At 45.6% G+C, this 15,986-nt stretch overlaps 1 protein-coding gene across 1 annotated transcript in view; it reads right to left on the reverse strand.

The window, feature by feature from the left end:
- Positions 1-13,921, reverse strand: part of tmem132e (transmembrane protein 132E) — a 187,259-nt gene extending 173,338 nt beyond the window's left edge. Inside the window, exon 1 of the mRNA XM_035527035.2 lies at positions 12,574-13,921. Within this exon, the coding sequence (XP_035382928.2) occupies positions 12,574-12,631 (58 nt within the window). The 5' untranslated portion in view covers positions 12,632-13,921. The remainder of the gene's footprint in view (positions 1-12,573) is intronic.
- Positions 13,922-15,986: the final 2,065 nt, after the last annotated feature.

Genomic DNA, 15,986 nt, shown 5'->3' on the forward strand with positions numbered 1-15,986 from the left:
CTCTCCAGCATCTCAGTCTGGTTGGGGGGGGGGGGGCCTCGTTAACACGCAGGCCATTTCCCACTCACCCCTGGGTGGCAGTAGCCTTGGGTAATTATAGCTGCTCTCTGAATATTGCCCGCCTGGCTATGGTCTCCTGAGTTTCCACTCAAGTGAGCATCTTTCAGATCATGGCATGCCAAGAGGAAATGAAACGGAGCATATCCGAGCTGGAAGTGACGATCAGAGTAGCGCTCTTCATATCGTTTGGATAGATTAACTGCACAAGCCCAACATGCAGCATAGCACCGGTGTCTTTCGCGGGTGAGTTTCCACGCTAAAGTACACGCAAATGAGTATGTAGAGTTTCTGCAACCTAGTTTAGTCCATGACAACCATTTAATCAAACAAGATGGTGTTTGGTTTTGTCTACTCTCCAACTACAACAACTGTTAAGAAAACAGACTTCAACCTCAAATTATAATGATCTTTATGAAGAGTAAATTTAATACATGAAATGGACATAAAGCAAATACAGGAGGTTCACCTTGCAATTTTGAGGACCACAGTAACACCATATGGAGTAAAACTTTAAATCTTGGCAGACAGGGGTTCCATACCCCTGTTGAGTGCTTTCTTTCGTCATCACCACTGCCCAAGCTCACTACAGACACAGCAATTATCTGATGGTGAGAATTTAGTGCGCTGGAGCAGGGAAACCACTGCATCAGAAAACATTTCAAAGCTGACTTGGCACTTTTCCATGATCCAACTTGAAAAAGACAAACTTCACAGACTTTCTCCTCAGGCTTTGTTTTGCTGCCACCATGGAAACCTAGGATGAGCATGTCTCTGTTAAAACCAAGAACTCTGAGCGGACAAAATTCTGTGTGTTCAGGTTCGATCACAAAACCAAAGCCTGATGGACAGAGAGAGGAGGAGTTCTTAGCAACTCAGGTGGTTCTCACCAGTGCTCCTCCTCTCAGGTCATGACCTTCATCGGGATTGTGTATCAGACAATTTGAGCTAGTAGGTGCCATTAGGTACTGATGAGTTCCTTAATGGCAATGAACTGAAAATCATTGCCATTCCTTGGAAATATGATTTAGAATCACTTTGAGTAAAAAACCAAAAACCAAAAAACAACATTTTTGAAAAATTTCTGAAATTTCTCCATGACAACTGTAACAGTATTCAAACCATGATCAAAATATTCAGAATGACGGGTTTTACTCTTGGCAAAAAAAAAAAAAAGAGAGAAAAAAAAAAAAAGAATCTGGGGTTTTGAACATCCGTCGCAAAAATGGATCCTCCCCCGTGAATCACACTTTGTAGGTGTCAATCTTTGTAGCTTATAGACAGCATTCGACTGGAAAACGTTTGATGTCCCTTTCTCAGAACTACTCTCATCATGGCATGCACGATCACTTGGCTAGTGGCACACGCAGAGCCAGCAGGGTGCCAGCAGGATCTCATCTAGTGGGGGAATCGGGGGCGTGCGGCGGGATGCCACCACAGTGCCACAAGCTGTTCCGGCGGCTGCCAGCAGGGGGACTCGTGGAAGGTACCACACGCATTATGGATGGTAGACAATGCTCTTCGATATAGACATTTTCCCATGTCTGTCTTGGCATCAGCCAGAGATTGCGGATGTAGGCCCCATCTCAATGCAACATTTTGCAGGCCCACAAAAAAGCAGGGGGGTGGGGGTGTGAGAGAGAAAAAGGAGTGAGCAACAGGCACCACGCCAACTTTAAAAGGCGCCACAAGACGTAAGCGCCTTGCACTGTACCGGAGTGTGTCGTTAAAACACACAGCGAGGGAGCCCTCCTGCTTGACCTCGTCACACTGCCTTGCTCGCAAATCGTGGCAAGACACAGAAAGGGAGCGGCAAGTGAAGAGGCTGAGTGCTGGAGGAGACAAAAGGAGCAGAAAGGATGTAAGGAGGTGGAGGTGCAGAAAGGCGGAGGGGGGAATACAGAAACAGAGAGCACAAGAGAGAGACAGAGGAAAGCAGACAGAGAGACCAGTAAATCTAGGACAAGCACTGCTACTCTTCACCCTACAGTCAGAGACAAGCCCTTTCTCCCACTGTGTAGTCATAAAGAGAGGATGAGAGAGGAGTGATCTCACACACATACACACAAACACAGGAGAAGGGGGAGTGAGACAGGGAGACGGATATAGACTGAGAGCAGGAAGACGGTGGCCTGTGTTCAGGGAATACACACCCCCCCAAAAGTTAATACCTCCCACTTAGATCACACATTGTCAAAAAGGGATTTGCCCCAACCCCATACAGTAATGACTATAAATAAACTGGCATGGTGTCTCCTTTGGGATCAGGCTGTGGTCTTTCCCAAATAATTAAACCACCCAAAGTACCATCAATGATTAGGGATTTTACAAATATATCGTACGACTGAACGCTCTTAGTTACAGTGGTCAAGTAATTAGTGTTTAGACCAGTGGATGAGCAATTCTAGTTCTGTAGGCCCACAGATATTTAGTGCTTTGTCAGCTCTTCCACATGTTTCTGCTCAACTAATTGCGAGGGCTGGCCAGGTAAAGGGCTGTAGGAGTGGACAGCACCCTGACCCATTACACTTCACCCTGTGAAAACATGGTGGCAACCCACACTAGGGGAGTGCTTTGCATGGACTATGGCCTGACTCCATTCTATGAACATCAATATCCGTGCCCTGCACCAAAGGACAAACAACCATTCACAGTAAACGTAGCATCTCCAAAAACGTAGGCAACAGCTCCTAATAGGTGCGAACTCGACCACTTCTGTAATCGAGCTCCAAGAGAGCTCCCCCACTTTCAGCAGTCTGGTGAGTGAAGTCCTCGTGCAAGAGTTAGAAATAAACCAATTTAAAGATGACAAAACGTCAGGGTTGGCAGAAAGGTGCTCCATCATTAGCATTTCAGTGGCAAGCCTCGCCATCTCAGAGATTCATTCAAACTGAAGATAATGCCAATTTGAAGGCAATTACTAGCAAATCGAGCCAGGATATTGGTTTTTCCCCTTCCTTTTAAAAAAAAATAAAAATACACTTGCAGATTCCCCAGCCACACAGATGGACTGGCCGGGTCTGCTAGCCACCTCCACTGCACCGGACATGGCTGATAGAGACAGCAAAACTACAGCAAGCTCATTGGCCCACTCCTTTCGCAAGTGTGCCAAGGAACATGGCAGAAGTGCAAACGGGTGTCTCTGCTTTTCCACGCCCCATCAGGCCCGAACGGCTGAACCGTGGGTCGCTCGGCTAACGCCGGGGGCTGACTGCACCTTGCGCCCATGTGCCCAAAACCTTCTAGAGCGGTATGTTTGGTTACTGGCAATCGGTTGAGGAATTTTCTTCATAAGCACCTTTAGTAAAAATAACTGCACTGTCTAAAGAGGAGCGCGGAGTAAAACAAGTTCTTATATTTGGTGCTGCGCTCGCGCATTGGGTTCTGGATAAGGAGGACAGTGGAGGCCTGATGGTGCCGTGTTGGGGTTTGCACACTAAACCGATGCAACACCTGTGAAAGACAAGGTTAATAAGGGGGAATGCTCCCCAGGTGCAGCAATTACCACTTAACAAATTACATCACGGGCCAAGCCAGGTGCAGGATGATAAACGCATCTCACTGCACATCATCTCTGATCAAGTTGTGATAGCGTTGTGCTCTGCTGCTGAATATACAGTTTGCCGCGGGAAATGACAACTCGCACACAAACGGGCTGGAGAAGAAGAGGCTCGGGGAGCATGGCAGCACGCGAAAGGCGGAAACGTTGGGCTCCGTCATAGCAATATCAGGCATGTCTGTGAAAATAAAATAAAATGAAGGGCTTGCTATTGTTGTCGAGCTGAGGCACATGTGGAGGTGGAAAGCAATAGTTGGGGTTGGGGGCTGTGTGTGAATGTGTTTGTGCTTTCTAGGAGCCAAATGTCAGTAGTCATGATGTTAGACCTCATCTATACACAGCAGAAAATGCATACAAAAGAGTCTGGGTTCTAGAACTTCCTTACACACACACACACAGAGCTATTACCGAAGCACATAAGAAAAGAAAAAAAATAACATTTCAAATACACGGTCTTAACTTTTATTACGGACATTACAGTAAAATAAAACCTAATTAGTGCATAATGTCTTTGCTGATCAGTTTGGATCGGAGCTTGCAGATCACCAGCACACTGTTGCCTTGTTTGCTTTTAACGACCATTTCAGTGGAAACTACCTCATCATTGCAGCAAAACGAACCATCCGCTCGCTTCGAGCACAAGGGCTTTCTTTGCCGCAGCGAGTTAAAACGCTCCAGCAGAAACTGTCAGCCTTAACCCAATCAATTCGGCCATGTTTTCCACATCATTAGGTGCATCTGGGCGAGGCATGCTTTTTTCTAAGGGGCTTGTTGGCAGGAAATTGACTGGAGCCATCACTCCTGTCCACGCCATGCCATATCATTCCATGGGCCTCCCACACAGGTCACCCGTCAAAGCTCACGGAGGCTCCGGAGTCCTGAATGCAGGACACGAGATATAGAGGGCTCAATGGGGGGAATGTGAAGACTGAATATGCTTGAAATTTTGTGACTGCACAGGTTGAGTGAAAAGGTGTCTGGCGATGGGTGGGGCACCGTTCCCCTTACACCCAATAAGACGCAACTGCTTTTAGGCCATGGATACAGCCCCCTAGCCCATACACACGTAAACAAATACATCCACTGAAGCTGGCTTTGGACACCATTTCCAAAAGGGTTCAGTCTCGGAGAGTCATAATTACCATTTCGGAGGATGCGCGAATAATGCGCGAATCTCCATCAAGATACCTCCTCTTTGGAGACCCAAGAGTTCAGAGGCCACATACACAGTATGAATGCCACCTCCACCCCTATTTCACCCACAGGGGAGTCTTGTTTGAAGTGTTTGTTTGTCTGAAAACCACTGGCTCCTACTCGCCAGATTATAAATATCCCCCCTCCACCCCAAACACTACTACTGCATTGCATTAATTTTGTATGCATGTGGGTCAGTAAAATTGTATTTTTGCATGAGAGAGCATTTACACACAAACACGCATGTTTACACTGTACGAATTAAATGAGCTCACAGTTATGAGAAAACGAACATTTTTAATGAAGCTTTGACTTTTCAGATGGCTTTTCAATGAGGAGGAAAAATGGTTTTCTACACAATATGTTACTTTTTCACTTGAAAAACTAAAAAGAAAGCCTTTTGATTACTGACGTTACAGTCAGGGTTAGGTTTAGGAGTAGCACAGTTGTACCTACTTCAGGGAAAAAAAGGAAAAAGCAATAGACAAACCAGTAAAACTATAAGTGCATGCGTGTGAGAAAGGGAGAGAGCAGAACAAGCATATGTATGCCCACATGGGGAGAAAGTGAGCGTGATTTTGGGTGGCAGGCCGGGTGTAAATATTTCCTGCTAAAAACTATGATGTGTGATTTACTGTGGTTCTACGTGGTAGGCATGTGGCGGCCCTGCGCCGGCTCCGTGGGTTTGATTTCCCAGGGGTGCCGGTGCTTATTTCAGGCATTTGGACTCCTCATCCTTCAGCCTAGCGACACACTCGTCTCGGGTTAATCCATTCGTACCGTCAAGAGAGCACCACTGCCATCTCTTTACTTGCTGATAAAAACGGCTCACAGCAACACAGAGCTCCACCTCCCCATCTCCCAGGGAGCTGGCGACGACAATCACCCCAACTATGATCGCCATACGGTATTCGTACTCGGAATCGCATGCACCCGTTGTGAGCTCCAACCTCCATCTCTTGGTGAAGTTTCTGCAACTAGCTTGCAGACTGAACTGCGGGAGCTCACCCTATGCGGGGTATTTTTTTTTGTTATTTTCATCCCGTCACGCTTGCCAGTCAGCAAATGGCAATGCATCAGAGCAGCCTTCGTGGGCACTGCTCTCTGGCGACAGATCTCTAGAGCTTCACAGGCCTGCCGCTGTCGCCAGCTATTTCTGCCGTGCGTCGGACGGCTCCGAGAAGCACATGTCCAAGTTTGTCACTCCACGGCTCGGCAAACACGAATGGGATAAACAGATAAATTGCCCATCCAGAGCCTTGGCTTCCAAATGCAAGGCACCTGGAGAGCTCATAAAGGGAGAACACATTGTACATCGACAAGCGGGGTGCCCACACCAGCTAGGTTGCTACTGAGTCTGGCCTGTTACTAAGAGGCGAGACGTGTTCAGAGTTGCAGCAGTCTCCCCAGGTAGAGTATCCACTGCACACACTGAGGAAGTCATTTCCCTCCAAACGAAGACCAAAATAGCAGGCATCAGCCTGGACTCTAAACTGACTCAGATGACTCAAAGACTGACGCGTGGCACTGAGATAGAAAGCTGCAATCCAGCGAAGATGCATGGCCTGGTGCTACATGTTTGTTGGGGCTTACTTGAACACTATTGATTCCATGGTAATTCCTCAGGCATTAATAAGCCCCAAGGGAGAATCCCGGTGCTTCATCTCGGACTTTCAAAACAGGCCGTACTGTGCAACTGTTCCATGAGGGACATGGAACGCAAGATAACTGTAGCCATCGCAAAGAGTTGAAGGGTTTGATGAGTGGAACCCTTGCATTCTCAAACGTCTCAGAGCAAGGTCACGCTCTAGGTTCACTGCCATTCGGGCATGTGGTGCCACTCCTTCCGTTGCGCTTGGGCCAAAGTGCACCAGTCCATGAGATCCAAGCTCCACTGCCAAGACAGATAAGATCATGCTCCACCTGCCAGGCAGCTATTCCATTTGCACACCTCACCTCACTTTGGCCTGGGCAGCCCCTGAACGTACAGCCTTAATACGTGTACCTCACCCATAAATGCTACATTGACAAAAGGCTATCAGAGAACTGTTAGCATGATGGTGCATTACGCTGGTGCACAGTAGCTTTTATTTAATACTAGCACCATTAGCATTTTAATGAAGCATTCCAGACAGGAAAATAGAAAGGAGGCAGGGGAGGGGCTGATATGAAAACCAAGTTATGCTGACAATACCGCAATGTTCTATACTACTGAGGGGAGGGAGAATAAAAAAAGTCAATTTCCTTTCATGTTGTTATGGGAGCTTGTATAAAGTGAGGCTTCACACTATGTGAAGCTAATCAACTGGAACACAGTTTAATAGGGACTTAAAAACTCCTGTAAACCGCTAGACAATAAGCCTAATAAACCAGTTATGCAGTTTTTCTGACTCTAAATGTGACGCTACTATCCTTTCGTCTGTCATCCGGTGCATCACCTCTACAACCCTAAACCCAGGATACTTAGGCAATAATCTTTTCCCTCCAAGTTGCACAAGGTCATCCCCCCTTGACGGTGGTGTTGCATGGCCAGTGATACAGCCATTCATGAGTGGCTGGTGTGAGCTGGGGACGAGAGTAGCGGATCACACAGCTCGGGAGCCCAGCAGGCTGAGGAAGTCATGCTGACCTCCAAGGCCACCCTGACCCTCTCTTTCCTGGTGGCCACCATTCGCCCCCATTTCACAGGTGAGCATCTGATCCTAAGGATGATGGAGTGGGCTTGAGGAAGCCCAATTCCACACCCCCCAGCGGCTCCCAGAGAGCCAACACGGCTGATTTGAATAGCCGGACTGCAAGCTCTACTGTTCCGCCATGTTAATGAGAAACCGCACTCGAGTGATGAACTGCACATGCCAAGGTGGGGGCAATGGGTGGTGGGCGGTATTTGATCCACTGCAGTGCAGTAGAGACGAGGAAATCATGACAAATTAAGACCAAAAAAAAAAAACAACCTCAACCCAAAGCATGAGGTGAACGATTAGTCAGACTGCAGGGTAGCGGCACTAGCAGCTCATGCAACTTCCTGTGGTGAATTTGTCGTGCGAGATGAGAAAATAGGAGGGACGACAGGAGAGGGAGGAGAAACGTCTGGCCATTACATCATCAGAATGATAACAGAATGTTCTCAAAGAGGTGAAATGTGGATGTGGATCATGCAAGCTCATACATGGCTCCTGATCCAAGTCTGATCATTTGGTTGATCTCGTGGCATGTAGAAACGGTACCTTGCACTCACTAGAAATCCTCCGACAGCACTGTCATTTGTGCGGCAGAGACTGAAAGTCATCCATACCTTTGAAGGCAGATAATGATAGTTCAAATCCAAAAAAGTAGGGGCACACTTCCGAGCTATTTGCGTTCTCATTTGGGCAAATGCTCTTCGTCTCCTTAATTACTAGCCTTGCAGAGATTTTGCAGCCTAACAAAAATCTCCCTCTCTCTCTCTCTCACACAATCTCTCATCTGCTTTCAATAATTCCCTGCAGCAAGAGAAAGTATTTCATATTATTAAGCATCTTTCTTTTTCAAGACATTAACCCCGTGCAAATGTGGGGAGGAGCGAGGTGAGGGGCTCCACATGCTACATCAGAAACCAGAGCAAGGAAACGGAGGTTAAAGAGCCTTCCTAATCAGCTGTTTTAGCATGGCAACGTGAAGCAATGTACAGCCAGAGGTTCTGAAGCAGGGCAGAAATGCATAAAACAATGATCTAGATGTCCATGATCCCTGTTGTGGCTGGGAAGTTGCCCCTCGACAAGTCCTGGCCGATATTATCAAGGAGTTATCAGAGTGCTTCGGCCGGAAGGCAGCTGAGAGTCCGGAGCATGCGGAGGATTCCAAAAACAAAGCAGCATGAGGGGGAACGGCCGTTCGCGGCTCCTCTCCCAGACCTGATAGGTAGACAGATGGGTCAGACAAGTAGCCTGCAGAGAGCCCATTTATCTCGCATGACATGAGGTCAAATTAAAACTCAAAAGGGAGGACGTTTTAAGTGAAGGGAGAGTACTCCCATCTAATGCCATTAGGCCCCGTGTTTCGCCGGCAGGAAGAAACGCTTTATCGCGTGCGCTTGCTCTGGCGCGTATTCAGGAACCCGAGCAGTTGTGATTGGAAGCAGAGCACAATTTGTGTAAACCGCTTATGTGGGCGCTTTCAAAAGTAAAGGCCATTAAGCCCTCCAACTTGTGGTGGGGAGCAAGGGGGTCGGGTCTCTCTGGGGACGCAACGTCTGAGGGAACCAGCGCTCCATAAAGATGCCCTTCACTGCAAATCAAGGGCAGTGCATGTGGTGCACCAGTTAACGTTTGCTACCCCCATCACTCTGATCCCTGAGCCTGGCCTATACAGCTTGGAGCTGCTGCTACTGTAGTTGAAGAAACAAATGAAAATGCCCCAAGCGAACATTGTATGCAAGACTGTATCTATTCATTCAGTACCAAGGAACAGAAAAAAAGAGAGAGACCTTATTCTGCTTATTAAGACTTCTGCCAGCACTGATATATTTTATAATGAGAATTTTTCCATAAGTTAATTCTGCCAATGTTGGTCAAGGATTTGGGGGGGGGGGGAGGAACAGACGAGACAAGACTAAATAAGGCACTATGAAGGCTGCTGCTCTGATCCTCTGATGGCATTTGTCCAGAATTTGACAGTAGTCCTCAGAACGCAGTACCTTGACTGCCATCCTCAGAATGCAGCACCTTAGCTGCGTTCATTCCACCTCACAGATGCAAGCACTGCAAAGCGTTTGGTTTTGGTCATTCTGTCCATTACGGGATGTCTGCAGCCATTTTATTCAGAGCCCCCGAGTGATCAATGTTGTGTCACAAAAAAAGGAAAACAACTTAAAGTTTATAGTTGCTGTATTGTTTAATGCCTTGAATCACAACAGAGGTTAACAGAGGGCTCTGAGAAAAAACAATACACCTTTCACCACATTTCAGTGGAATCTGGAAAAACACCACAAACACAATTAAGGTAGACACCCCCCCCCCCCCCCCCCCCCCCCCACCCGGCCCCTTTCTTTTATAAATCAGAATAAAGAGTCAATTTAAAGGGGGGGCCAAACACCAGAGCTGTCCACTGACCAAAATAAAATGCCACAGCCACGTTGCCATTCAGCTAGTAGTGCTCCCTGTGGTCTGTCGGAGGAGGCTGGGCCGGAGGGCTTCCCGTGATCTTGTTGGCGGCGCCCTGCTGCTACTAAACATCAGCTACACATGCCCGGCCCAGCCACCATTAAATAAAATGGAACAACGCTACAAAACAGTGCCCCTCCAGACAAGCCAGGATCGCAGAGATGTAGGTAGCGTGGAGGGCCCGAGCGGCAGGTGCGCCTGCATGCGGATTAACCAGCAAGGCGTCCTCGGAGAGTAGAAGCCACTGCTGGTTTGCTGACGTCTTTAAGTTTGCATGCGCCTTGATCTTTCCAGGCTGACGCCTGTCTGTCACTCGAGGAGGCTGCAATTAATGAAACGTGAGGGAGATGGACTTGCCCAGTTTTCCGTCTCTTTCCATTACCATCAAGCGTGCATAACGGCTGCTTAGATTACAGATGGGGAAAGCTACTGCGTGGAGGAGAGCTGTCTTTGCCAAAGCACGCATGCCAAATCAGGACAGCACCCGACATGTGACATAAACGAGGGATGAGCCAGTCAGGCCAGATTGTGACTGCTTGCGCTAGTTAAGGGAGAATTGTTCATTCTGACATGTGACATGGCAGCTTCTCTAGTATTCGAATTCTGTCAGTTCTTCGGGTGAGCCGCAGTAAGTCAAAAATGAGTGCTGTAGAATTTACAGTTGTGTCTTGGCACTTCTCATTAATGCACACTGATAAATGAAAAATACAGCCTTTTATATTAGTGCATGTTTCACAGTATGCAAGGAAAGCTCTATAGGGAGGCTTCTTTGCAATCTAAGCAACTCGCATCAATCGCAACCTTAATTTAAACCAGGACAAAGTATCACTGTAAAAATGCAACCATGGCGCACACAACGGTGCTTAAGCAACCTTTACTGTGATTTCTAATGCAGGAAACTTTAAAAAGGCTAAAAAATGGCCCTGAGAATACAAATAAAAAATGCTGATATTGAAAACATTTGATTAGATGCGTTCTACTATGCATACTTTTACTAACACCACAAATATTTTTATTTTTTTTTATAAAATACTGCAGATTTCCTGAGTTCTGTTCAATCTAAGTATCATGATCATTTTAACCATAATCATTTTTCAGGCATATTTATAGAGTCTTCAACTTAAGCTGTAGTCAGATACATAACAGTCCCACAACAATGTCTCTTAGGCAAGGTTATGCTGTTCTTCCTAATAATGATAATAATAATCTCTTTTGTTCTTCTGTGATTTCAGGAGAAAACGTCAGGAAAGCATGTGACTGAAGGAGACTTCAAGAGAAGACTTCAAAGCCACTTCATCTCCTGTCCCATTGATTGACAGTACAGCAAGACAGTGCATGTTTTATGGCTTAGTGCTTTGATTGAGTCGTTACATGACGGGGTCTTTTCAGTATGCTGATCTGTCGGGCATAGCGCACCACTCGAGAGGCCCGACATATTTCATAAATTGTAACATTGCCATAAGCATTTTGAGACGGAAGCAGTGAGGCGCTAGGTTAAATCAGAAGAATATGCTCCAAGCACAGTTCTGCATAAGAAATTATGCAAAATTCATTGCACCAGATGAATGCCTCTATCAGTTAAATGCAGACATCTATGCCAACATCCTTTGTGTTAAACAATATGCCCAAGAGCGGGCAGGTCCTAGTGTTATCACGGCGTTGAACTGTCATGTAAATGAGATGTCAACTTGGAGGGGCCTTAATCAAAGAGGGCAAAGCTGCATGAATAACCACGATCAAGATGAAAGACATGTCTCTTGAATCAAACACACGCATACAAATAAGAGAAGCGCTTTGCAGTAAAGCCAGCACACTCTGAGGGAGACTGGCTCTCAGTCTAGGGTGCTATCTGTCACACGCCTGCAGTTACAAGCATGTGTCCAAAAGGAAGAGGCCTGGACAAGTGAGAGAAAAGTTGCCTTTCACCCAAAGACTGGGGACTGTTGCAAGGACCTCTGCACTAACAGAATGAGCTTTTGGTTTACCATTTGATCAGTTTCTTAGATTTGACTTGTATCTTTTTTTAATAACAAACCGTTCAAGTTTGATTCCACATAAGACATGGGCATTAAAAAAATAAATAAATAAATAAAAATTTGCTTGCAGGAGCTGACATTGTTATAATAATCTTGGTTAAGAATCATAGGTCAGTAAAATATGTACGTCATTTAGCATCGTGGAAACCAACATTAAAACGTATATAAGCCATAGCAAATCCTAGTATCCTTCTGACGCTTTGAGGCTACGCAATAGTCTTCACACATTCATGCTCCCACCTTGTGGGGAATTGCTGTGCCTGAATCTTTAGTGTCCATGCTGTCTCCACCGCAGGAAAATGGACGGTTTAAGCACTACAACCGGTCACACGTCCTTGGTTTTTAAATACACGTTACTGAAGTGAGCATTAAAGGTTTCATTTTCAAGTGTCCAATTGCCATGACACCCCCTCGCTGGAACTGTGTGGAATTACCAAACCGCAAGCACTGCTGCGGTGAAAATTCCTCAACAGGCAGCATCTTACCGTACTTTGTACAAAATAAAACGGCACAAGTGTGGGGAAAGTACAATAAAATAAACAAACAATAATATAAAAGACAAAAATGGAGTAAACGGAGTACTTACCATCTAAAACAAACACATACAGCAGCAGAGTTCCCAAACAAGCCCGTACATATGACATCGTAGTTCCCTAATAAATCCTGTTGGCAATAAAAATGAATTTTGCTCAGTTCCGAAATATCCGACGGCCAAACTGGTTCCGAGTCTACTGTTGGGCGGTGGATTCCAGGAAAGAATCCATTTGAATATTATGGTGTGGGGGAACTTCGCCGAAAGCTTTCAGGTCCATTACAGGATGCCAAACCTGCTGAAAGGAGAGTCGACGAAGACGGAAAGGCAGCGAGAGTCAGTCCACGACGGCGGTACAGCCCTTCTCGAATGAGAGAGCCCTGAAAGTTACAGGTATCCGGCTCAAGGACCTCTCGATTCCCACGCGTCTCTGAACCATGTGCCTTCTTCACACGGATATCCCACCCGTCACGGAATGTGCGTGGTTCCTCGAACAAATGAGACACGGAAGCTACCAAGCGCAGAGTAATGCGATAATATAGTAACAGATTTGATACCGCAACACAGTAACAGAAGTGCCTTGATCTGCAGTTACCCCGCGTACTCTCGTAGCCCCGAGACAGGCGACTCGGGTCTCCGAAGCTATCGTAATTACCAGACTGACTCACAAATTTATTTCATGTCGGCCAAATCATTCACATAAAGCCGTTAACCAAATTAAACATTCTCCCATGAGCAAATGAAAGAAAAGGCTTTGGGTTTTTTTGTTTAGCTTTTGTTTGTTTGTTTGTTTTAATAGCGTCGATGCAGCCTGAATATGACTCCAGTTCCCCGAGGGATGTTTCCACTAGTCTATGCAGCCCAAAGTGCGATTCCGTAAGTCGGTGTTCCAGCAATGCGTAAAACAAATGTCCACGACCGCAGTTATTTCACGCAAAATGCGAAGCTGCGCAATCACAACACGGGATTTTTTTTTTTAAAAGAGATAAAGCCCACACAGTTCTGAAACAAAAGCAGTTTGCTGTGAGGCGCGTTAAGCATTTCACAATTGTAACGTTTCCCGTCAGGACAGCCTACAGCGGGTTGTGACTCCAAGCAAACTGCTAATCGTGTAAGAAGTCCACTTCGATCAGTTAAAAAAACACGAGAAGTCTTTGTTTACCGCTCCAACAAAAAAAGTAGGACTACTCCAGGTTGGGAGACGAAAGAAAGTGGCAGATCGTTTTTCACCGTTGAGCGTCAGAGTAAACGAATCTTATTGTGAATAATTAACTTTTCGGTGCCAGGAAACCGATCAAGTTTGCATTTAAATACTAGTTTCATTTCTAGCGTGCTGTCTACGCTACGTCCCATAGCACGACAGACAACAACACTTCAATGTGCCACCAAATGCCGGGTAAACTCCTTCCACTACCGAACCTCTTCAGCGACCGGGCTTCAGTCACGTGACGCCATCGACTATAATCAATTTGACGTGCAATATATTTAGCAGTTAATTCAAGGTGGTACAGTTGCTGCTAAAAAATACTTAAAACGACATGGTTAATAATACTTTTGGTAAGATTTTAATATCAACGGATCCTGTAGGCTACGCCTTCGAGCTCTGTTTCAGATAATGATTTATAAAATGTTTCGTTCCTGTTGTATAACAGGAGCAAGATGTAAGTCTAATCTTTACGTTTTCCCTCATGCCAACATGGTTATATTTAAAACAGGCCAACTGAAGGTTGAGTAAAAATACTCAAATAATTACATAAGTTGAAAATACATTTGAATCTATTTGCTTCTAAAAACGTTTCATTTCGATAAACATTTTGATAATAGATCATCAAAGAGAATAGATATTAAACCAATCTAAAACGTGAATTACATTTTATATGTTCAGGAGGAGCTTGCCCAATTAAATGAGCTAAAATCATTGTTAAAAATCACTGAATGCACAAACAGCGTGCTGTTACTGTGGTCTCGGATGTGCCATGTCCTGCGGTCTCACACCACAGTGACACCTCCTGGCCAGTTTGTCTGAGGTCATTTCCGCCTCGGGAATGGCATCTATGGGGCTGCATTCTCACATCCCTTGACCTAGAAGGCATGCATCATCTCTGCCACTTTAGTTAGCCGCTCATATGACCAGAACTACAGTTTGACTATAAGTACATCTTTTGATGAAATTTTATCTTGAAAGTTTCTGTTCATAGCAAACTGGAATTGTGGTAAAAACAATTTTTGGATGGATTCTAACTTAAATCAGGTTTTATATTATAGAAAAGAAAAAAAAACCTAAATAATGTGAATCTTTGCTACTTATTAGCACAATGTTAAATATAGATCCTTTTCTCTAAAAGACTGGGTATAAAATAGTAAGAACTGGTGAGTGTCCATTTGGTGGAGTACATTTTTTAAAAATGAGCTGTACGGCATCTCCACCCTTGGACATTTATTTTGTTCCTTTCTATTCTTTAATTTTTTCATGTGATGTTTCAGCAGCGCAGATACGTTTGTTCAAAAGATGAACCCTGGGGGCATACAGGCACCACACATGGATAAGATGCATTTCTATTTGCCTTTGGCCTGATGCACAGATTTGCTCCTTCACATAAAGGCCTCGGATCCTATTCCGGGGCACCTCTCACTGATCCTGAATTATAACTTTGTAATGCCTCTCATTCCTTCTCCCTACTATTCAGGCGACGAGCAACAGCACAGAGGAAATCCAGTAGTCCTTTTTTAATACTTATCCGGACCGAGTCAGTGCAGAAGTAGAGATGACGGCGGGGTGGCGCGCGCTGCAAGAGTCCGCATAGTTCGTCCAGGGTAGCCTTGGTAAAAGATGGTCTCGCGCGGTTCCCAGCTGTAATCAAAATGGAGGAATCGACTCCCAGAGCCACCATAAAGTGTCACATAATGGTGATATAGACTTAATGAAGCGAGAGAAATGGCGCGGTGCTGTTTGCCTATTTGATCCAACGAGCACTTTCTATGTCACGGAAGTTTTCGTTCCAGCTTTCAGGGATTTACGGAGCCGGCCCTTCTTTTACAGACTCCCCGTGGGCGCAAACCGACAGCTATTAAAAATTGACCCGCAGCACTTTTGAAGAGTTCTGGTGGATCTCGAGAGTGATAAACACTTGAGTCTATCGCATTGTTTTTTGTTTTTTTAGACGGAAACATACAGAGCATGTGAGTTAAATTGCCACGTCTCGCTGCTGGCCTTACCCCGTGTTTGCTTCCTTGCAGTGGCGGAAAAAAGCGTAATGTGTTTGGCCGTGTGAGTTATTGACCCATCCTGCTGAGACGCTGTACCGGGGATTCACAGAGGCGCGCCCCACCGTTTACAAGTTCAAATGACACTTTCCTTGCGCTTAATGTCCTTGATATTGGCTATAAGTGTTGAGCATGGCGTGTTCATTGAATGCCGTCGTCAGTGCGCAAACGTCTACAAGCTGGTGTTTGTTAACGATTTAAAA

This window comes from Electrophorus electricus, chromosome 8 (assembly GCF_041902795.1).
Source record: "Electrophorus electricus isolate QZ-2024a chromosome 8, ASM4190279v1, whole genome shotgun sequence".
NCBI lineage: Eukaryota > Metazoa > Chordata > Actinopteri > Gymnotiformes > Gymnotidae > Electrophorus > Electrophorus electricus.